The sequence below is a fragment of the Suncus etruscus genome, chromosome 12 (assembly GCF_024139225.1).
Source record: "Suncus etruscus isolate mSunEtr1 chromosome 12, mSunEtr1.pri.cur, whole genome shotgun sequence".
Lineage (NCBI taxonomy): Eukaryota > Metazoa > Chordata > Mammalia > Eulipotyphla > Soricidae > Suncus > Suncus etruscus.
In genome coordinates, this window is record NC_064859.1 from 54,074,920 (window position 1) to 54,083,734 (window position 8,815).

Genomic DNA, 8,815 nt, shown 5'->3' on the forward strand with positions numbered 1-8,815 from the left:
CCTTCCTTCCTTCCTTCCTTCCTTTCTTCCTTCCTCCCTCCCTCCCTTCTTTCCTTCCTCCCTTCCTTCCTTTCTTTCTTCCTTCCTCCCTCCCTCCCTTCTTTCCTTCCTCCCTTCCTTCCTTCCTTCCTCCCTTCCTTCCTCCCTTCCTTCCTTCCTCCCTCCCTCCCTCCCTTCCTTCCTTCTTTTCATTTATCTATCCATTCAACCTTCCTTCCTTCCTTTCTTCCTTCCTCCCTTCCTCTCTTCCTTCCTTCCTTCCTTCCTTCCTCCCTTCCTCCATTCCTTCCTTCCTTCCTCCCTCCCTTCCTCCCTCCCTCCCTTCCTTCCTTCCTTCCTTCCTTCCTTCCTTCCTTCCTCCCTTCCTTCCTTCCTTCCTTCCTCCCTCCCTTCTTTCCTTCTTCCTTCTTCCCTCCCTTCCTTCCTTCCTTCCTCCCTTCCTCCCTTCCTTCCTCCCTTCCTCCCTTCCTCCCTCCCTCCCTCCCTTCCTTCCTCCCTCCCTCCCTCCTTCCCTCCCTCCCTCGTTCCCTCCCTCCCTCCCTCCTTCCCTCCCTCCCTCCTTCCTTCCTTCCTTGCTTCCTTCCTTCCTTTCCGTCCTTCCTTCCCTTTTATTTTTTTCTTCTCTTTTCTTTCTTGTTTTTGGGCCACACCTGTGATGCTCAGGGTTACTCACGGCTGTGCGCTCAGAAATCGCTTCTTGCTTGGGGGACCATATGGGATCGAACAGTGGTCCATCCTAGGTTAGCATGTTCAAGGCAAATGCCCTACTGCTTGCGTCACCACTCTGGCCCCTGTCTTTTTTATTTTTTTCTTAAATCCCACAGATGAATGAGATTATTCTTTTTTTGTTTGTTTTTTGTTTTTGGGTCACACCCAGCAGTGCTCAGGGGTTACTCCTGGCTCCATGCTCAGAAATTGCTCCTGGCAGGCATGGGGGACCATATGGATGCCGGGATTTGAACCAATGACCTTCTGCATGAAAGGCAAACACCTTACATCCATGCTATCTCTCTGGCCCCAAGAATGAGATTATTCTGTATCTATCTTTCTCCCTCTGATTTATTTCACTTAGTATAATAGTTTCCATGTCCAGCCATGTATAGGAAAATCTCATGATTTCAGTTTTTCTGGCGGCTGCATAGTATTCCATCGTGTAAATGTATTACAGTCTTTTTATCCACTCATCTGTTATAGGGCATCTGGGTTGTTTCCAGATTATGGCTATTGTAAATAGCACTGCAATGAACATAGGCATGCAGAGGGCATTTTTGTTTTGTATTTTTGTGTTCCTAGGGTATATCCCTAGGAGTGGAATTGCTGGATCATATGGAAATTTAATTCCAGCTTTTTAAGGAATCTCCACATTGCTTTTCAGAAAGACTGGACTAGATGGCATTCCCTCCAGCAGTGAACTAAGATTTCCTTCTGCCCCACATCCTCACAAGCACTGATTGTACTTGTTCTTTGTGATGTGTGCCAGTCTCTGTGGCATGAAATGGTATCTCATTATTGTTTGATTTGCATCTCCCTGATGATTTGTGATGTGGAGCATTTTTTCATGTGCTTTTTGGTCATCTGTATTTCTTCTTTGTATTTTACCAGTATTTCTTAATTTCTTTTTCCCATTTTTTGATGGGGTTAGATGTTCTTGAAAAATATTTTTGATTAACTTATTGATTTATAGTTTTGTGAATTACAGGAGTTTAGTTTTTTCTTCTATGTGTATAGTTAAATGTTCATTATAAATAAAACAAGAAAAATGATCTCTCATATGGAGCAACTAAAGACCAAAGTCACTAGAACTGGATTTTTTTCCTAGTGAACTGAGCTAATGTGGGAGGGGAGGTGGCTGGGAGGGACCCTTATGACATTGGTGGAGCGAAGCAGCCTCAATGGTGATGGGTGAGTTTTGGAATTATGGATGCATAGAAAGTATATTGAAATCCTGATACCTCAATAAAAATGGTAAACAATTTTTAAAAACACAAATTTTAGAGTGAACAACAGCAGTTAATTAATTTTGAGAATTATTTAAATAAAAAATAACTTTGAGGACTACATATAATTAATTAATAGGAAATTATATACATTAAAGATAGTATAAGAAGATTATATATTAACTTTCTTAACAGAAAAAATTTAGAGAGATAATTTAACTTTGAATTGATATAAGAAAAATATATTTTAAATATGAAGCATATTAACACGATACAGAATTTGTCCTTGAATGACAGACTTTCCAGAAATACTTTCCTTCAAATAGCACATAGCATTATTAGAACAAGAGGAAAATAAGTAATATATGAACAGTCATAATAATTTAAACTGCTTGTTGGCTCTTGTCTGTCAACCTACAGTATGTTGTAAGTATTTTCATCAGTAAGCAGAATGTCAACTCTGTTAGCCTTAACAAGGTAAAAATTAGAAATTTAATTAAACTGAAAAAAGTGGGGGCTGGAGAGATAGTACAGCAGGTTGAACTCTTGCTTTGCACAGGGCCAATTTGGTTTCTATCCCTGGTATCAGATATGGTCTCAAGGGGCCCCACCTTGAGTAATTTGCTACACAGAGCCAAAAGTATGTCCTGGCTACAGCCAGGTGTGGTCAAAAGCAAGCAAGAAAGCAAGCAAGCAAGCAAGCAAACAAACAAACAAACAAAAGTATCCAGGAGACAGATTGGGGGTAGGAGGGAACCTGGAGACATTGGTGGCAAGATATGACACTGGTGGTGGGAGTTAGCACACTGTATGCCTGAAATTATTGTCTAAAATTTTGTAAATCATGATGGCTTGATTAAAAAATTAAACTTTATGTTTTTTAAAAATATTTTTAGCTTTTATTTAAAGCAGGAGTACATACAGTGATCAAATATCTGTATTTATCTTAACATGGAGCCTCACTTACCTATCTCCTTTGTAATCAAAATTATTTCAAGCAGACTGATTCCTGGGGTTGGAGCCAGAGTGTAGCAGATATTGCATGCAGTTGACCCAGGTTCAATCTCTGGCACTTCATATGGTCCCCTGAGCCCAGCACAAGTGATCCTGCACACAGAGCCAGTTGTAAGTAAGCCCTGAGCACTTTTGGTTATGGTCCCCAAAACAAAAAAGAACCCCCAAATAAATGAAAAAAAAATAGACTGGTTTCTTTCTCACAACCTCATCAATTTGCACATGTAAAGACTGAGGAAGAGGAAGCATGAACCTTCCTCTCACTGCACCTATCTCCTGCAAGGTGCTCTTACAATCCTAATTGGGACATAGGGTTTCATCCTAAGAAAGTAGGATAGCACAGCACTCTCCAAACAAGTGGAAGCAGAGATAAACAGATGGGACTATATTAAGCTGAGAAGCTTCTGCATCTCAAAGGAGATAGTGCTCAGAATACAAAAGCCACCCACTGAGTGGGAGAAATTATTCACCCAAAACTCATCAGATAAAGGACTAATATCCAAAATTTACAAGGTACTGACAGAACTATACAAGAAAAAAAACATCTAACCCCATCAAAAAATGGGGAGAAGAAATGAACAGACACTTTGTAAAAGAAGAAAGGCAAATGGCCAAAAGGCACATGAAAAGATGCTCAACATCACTAATCGTCAGGGAGATGCAAATCAAAACTACTATGAGGTACCATCTCACGCCGCTGAGATTGGCACACATCACAAAAAAGGAAAACAGGCAGTGCTGGCGGAGTTGTGGAGAGAAAGGAACTCTTTCACTGCTGGTGGGAATGCTATCTAATACAATCTCTATGGAAAGCAATATGGAGATTCCTTCACAAACTGGAAATTGAGCTTCCAGACGATCCAGCTATACCACTCCTAGGAATATACCCAAGGAACACAAAAATACAATACAAAAATCCCTTCCTCACACCTATATTCATTGCAGCGCTATTTACAATAGCCAGACTCTGGAAACAACCAAGATGCCCTTCAACAGATGAGTGGCTAAAGAAACTGTGGTACATATACATAACAGAATACTATGCAGCCGCATGAAATTTTCCTATACATGGATGTACATGGAATCTATTATGCTGAGTGAAGTAAGTCAGAAGAAGAGAGAAAAACGCAAAATGGTTTCACTCATCTATGGGTTTTAAGAAAAATGAAAGACATGTTTTTAACAGTATCTCAGAGACAAGAGAGATGAGGGCTGGTAAATGCAGCTCATGACATGAAGCTCACCACATAGAGCAGGGGCCTCAAACTCAAATTACCTGGGGGCCGCAGGAGGCAAAGTTGGGGTGAGGCAGGGCCGCATAAGGGATTTCACTTACCGAATATTCGCAATAAAATATCGCATTAGTAAGAAAAAAAATCGCATTAAACATTTGCATAACCCGAATGGAACTGCTCGGGGTATGCAAATGTTTAATGCGATTTTTTTTCTTACTAATGCGATTTTTATTGTGATCATTGGTAAGTGAATAATCGCGAATACTGTTGATATTTGAAGGCCGCCGCAGGCCACAAAATGTTGTATGGAGGGCCGCACGAGTTTGAAACCCCTGACATAGAGTGATGAGTGCAGTTAGAGAAATAACTACACTGAAAACTAACATAACAATGTGAATGAATGAGGGAAGTAGAAAGCCTGTCTCGAGTACAGGTGTGGGAGGGTGGGGAGGAGGGAGATCTGGGAAATTGGTGGTGGGAATGTTGCACTGGTGAAGGGGGGTGTTCTTTACATGACTGTAATCATACAACTATAATCATATTTGTAATCACGGTGTTTAAATAAAGATAATTATTTAAAAAATGAAAAAACAAAAGAAAGTAGGATAGCAGGATTTTAGGCTAGGTTAAAAAAAGAAAAGAAAAAGAAAATAGGAAGCTAAAAAAGGAAATAATTTCTATATTAGGTGCTTGAACTTGCTCTCTCAAAATTCCTTTGGCAATGGTATATAAAATATGAATAAATTTGTTCATGTAGGGCTTGGTTAGCAGGGAAAAATTATGACCAAAGAGATTGCAATAAAATCACTTAATTAATGAAGAGATTGGAATATAGAATCTTCTATTCCATTTCAAAAATAGGAAGGTACCAAGGAACAAAATATATTAGTTTTACTTACAGTGTCATAAAGAAACCACCTTAAAACTGTCAGAGTCCTGGGAGTGGGCTGGATAGTTGGAAGGTGTAACATCCCTGGGCTGCTTTTTTTCTACTGTGGCTCCATATGAATGAATAGGTGGAATGAAAGGGGATAAAGTTAATGGGCATTCATTAGCAGTAAGTCAGTGATAGCCAGGGGTCTCTGAGAGTCAAAATTTAAAAATTTTGGGGCCAGAGAGATAGCATGGAGGTAAGGCGTTTGCCTTGTATGCAGAAGGACAGTGGTTCGAATCTCGGCATTTCATATGGTCCCCCGAGCCTGCCAGGAGAGATTTCTGAGCATAGAGCCAGGAGTAACCCCTGAGCGCCGCTGGGTGTGACCCAAAAACCAAAAAAAAAAATTTTTTTTTAATTTAAAGTAAATAATGCAGTATTTAAGACTTAAGTATATTTTTATTGGTGGTGGGCGACACTTTATAACTCCACAGATATGAAAAGGTTGAAAAGGTGAAAAGTTTTTTATATGTGACCGAACTGGGTTTAATCTTCAACACCACAAATGGTCCCCCCAGCACCACTAAGAATGATCCCTAAGCACAGAACCAGGAGTAATCACTAGGCATCACTGTGAGGTCCAAAAAGAAAAATAAAAATAATTAAAATACAAAAAATAAATGAGCTCAAAATGTATTTTTAAATAGTCCAAAGATTTTGCATTATACTTAGAAACTTAAAAGACTATTTTTATTTCAACACCATGATTTACCAAGTTGTTTATAATAAAGTTGTTTTAGGCATTAAATACTCTACCACCAGTCCCACACTAGTGTGACCTTCTCTCTACCAGTGTTCCTAGTTTCACACCCATTAGTCCAGCCTACTTCCTTGCAGGCAAAACCAACTTTATTTCAAATTGTTATTACACAAAGGCAAGTGGAACTATCAAAACTTAGATCAATAAGAATTAATTTGTAACAGTTTTTATATCTCTCAATAATATCATAAAATCATTGTTTAAAGCTTGCTCTTGCTTTTGAGCAAGAGATGCTGGGGTTTGGGAAAAGGGGACCTGCATAATCAGTCTCCACTGCTTGGAAGCTGCATCTTAAGGTTCACAGAATTTGCTTGATTTTTTTTTTTTCCACCTGATGACTCAGGTACTCAAAGGCTACTAAAGGGTCCCTATGTACTGATAGGACTTCTGGAGGTAAAGCACTTGCTTTGCATGCAGCTGAACTAAGCATGGCCAGGAATCACACCTGAGCATAAAGCCAGGAACAGCCCCTGAGCACCTCTAGGTGTGCCCTCTCCCCCCAAGAAAGAAGATTCATCTGTGGGTCTTGTCTTGGATAGGGCTGGCATCTACTGAGAGACTGCAATAGGTGCACCCGCTTCAGTGTGGCAAGTCAGCAAGTTACCATTTAGTTCTTTTCTTTTCTTTTTCTTTGTTTTTGTTTGTTTGTTTGTTTGTTTTTTTTGGTCACACCCAGCTGGCTCTGTGCTCAGAAATTGTTCCTGGAAGTCTGGGGGACCATATGGGGTGCTGGGATTTGAACCACCGTCAGTACTGGGTCGGCTGCATGCAAGGCAAATGCCCTACTGCTGTACTATCTCTCTGGCCCCTAGTTCTTTCTTTCTTTCTTTCTTTCTTTCTTTCTTTCTTTCTTTCTTTCTTTCTTTCTTTCTTTCTTTCTTTCTTTCTTTCTTTCTTTCTTTCTTTCTTTCTTTCTTTCTTTCTTTCTTCTTTCTTTCTTTCTTTCTTTCTTTCTTTCTTTCTTTCTTTCTTTCTTTCTTTCTTCTTTCTTTCTTTCTTTCTTTCTTTCTTTCTTTCTTTCTTTCTTTCTTCTTCTTTCTTTCTTTCTTTCTTTCTTTCTTTCTTTCTTTCTTTCTTTCTTTCTTTCTTTCTTTCTTTCTTTCTTTCTTTCTTTCTTTCTTTCTTTCTTTCTTTCTTTCTTTCTTTCTTTCTTTCTTTCTTTCTTTCTTTCTTTCTTTCTTTCTTTCTTTCTTTCTTTCTTTCTTTCTTTCTTTCTTTCTTTCTTTCTTTCTTTCTTTCTTTCTTCTTTCTTTCTCTTCTTCTCCTCCTCCTCCCTCCCTCCCTCCCTCCCTCCCTCCCTCCCTCCCTCCCTCCCTCCCTCCCTCCCTCCCTCCCTCCTTCCTTCCTTCCTTCCTTCCTTCCTTCCTTCCTTCCTTCCTTCCTTCCTTCCTTCCTTCCTTCCTTCCTTCCTTCCTTCCTTCCTTCCTTCCTTCCTTCCTTCCTTCCTTCCTTCCTTTTTGGTTTTTGGGCCATACCTGGTGATGCTCAGGGGTTACTCCTGGCTATGTGCTCAGAAATTGTTCCTGGCTTGGGGACCATATGGGATTGAACCCAGGTCCTTCCTGAGCAGCCACGTAATGAAAGATAAATGCCCCACCTTTGTGTTATCACTCTTCCCCCTAATTATTTTCATTTTTAATGTTTATAGGTATAGTCAACCACACATAAAGTAGATCAAACACACACACACTTGCGGGGTTGTCTTGATGACAATCCATTAAGAATTTCAGAATAGAGCCTCCATGCTCAATCCTCACCATCTCAGCAGCCCCACATTTCCAGAACCTTGTGGCCACATAAGTGGCCTGAGACAGCTCTATTCACCAGCCTCACACTGCTCAGATTTACACCTCCTGTCATTGGGAGAAGAGGGACAGGGAAAGAAAAGAGCAAAGAACATCTGCCTAGGGTCGGAGAGATGATACAGCATGTAGGACATTTGCCTTGCTCAACCCGAGTTCAGTTTTCAGCATCATGTATGGTCCCCTAGCTTCTCCAGGAGAGATCCCTGAACTCAAAGTCAAGAGTAAACCCTGAGCACCGCCTAGTGGCCCTCACACAGAAAAGAACAACACTGGGCCTTATCTCAGAGTCTCCTAGGGAAAAGGGGCTAACCACAAAGACTTTCAGCATTACAGGAAAATAGCAAACACTACGGGGGTGGCAGAGGTACAGCTGGGCTGAGTGCTCACCATGGTAGGGGTTAATGTATGGGACTCAACCACAGTGTAAGGGCTTTTTAGGGTTTGGAGACAGTAGTATTCTGCATAGTCGCCTGGCTCCATGTTCGTGATGGTGAGGGTGAAGTCTGTGCCAGACCCACTGCCACTGAAGCGGGAGGACACCCCCGAAAATAGGGTGGAGGCATGGTAAAGGAGCCCCACAGGGGCCTTTCCAGGCTTAAACTGGTACCAGGATAAGTAGTGCTTCCCGTCTGAGTAGAGCAGGCTCTCACTGGCCCTGCAGCTCACAGAGATTCTCTCTCCCGGAGATGCTGACAGTACCCTGTCAGCCTGCGTGAGCACTATCTGTGCACTGGAACCTGCAATCAGGGGGTGCAAGGGGTTATGGGTGTCATCATCTCCTGCCCCATCTAGGTACCACCCTTTCCAGTGAACGTAAGAATTGTCCTCCAAGGTAGGCTCCAACTGGAACTTACTCTCACCTGGTACACAGAGGAGCAGGAGGCCGAAGATCTGGGACAGTGGCACCATCTTGCTGCCTCTCACCTCCTGAGTCTTCTCAGGCCCGGTGCCTAAAAATACCCCATCATCAGCTTCTGATAGAAGGCTGGGTCTGTGCCTAGGGGTGGTGCAATGCAAATCCCCAGTGCGGGTGGAGTCTGAGTTGGTGTGTGGAGGGTTGTGGTCACCTTTGGTGCTGCTGTATGCCAGAGACCCACTGGGCTGCCTGTCATGGCTGAGCCCTGCTGCAC

The 8,815-nt window shown here is 41.7% G+C and overlaps 1 protein-coding gene across 1 annotated transcript in view; it reads right to left on the reverse strand.

Annotated features, from left to right (window-relative positions):
• The window catches only part of LOC126024510 (immunoglobulin kappa light chain-like), a 24,282-nt gene extending 15,688 nt beyond the window's left edge, over window positions 1-8,594 (reverse strand). Inside the window, exons 1-2 of the mRNA XM_049784944.1 lie at window positions 8,546-8,594; window positions 8,098-8,422 (exon numbers count right to left, since the gene is read on the reverse strand). Coding sequence (XP_049640901.1) covers window positions 8,098-8,422; window positions 8,546-8,594 — 374 coding nt within the window. The remainder of the gene's footprint in view (window positions 1-8,097; window positions 8,423-8,545) is intronic.
• Between the last annotated feature and the right edge of the window lie 221 nt (window positions 8,595-8,815).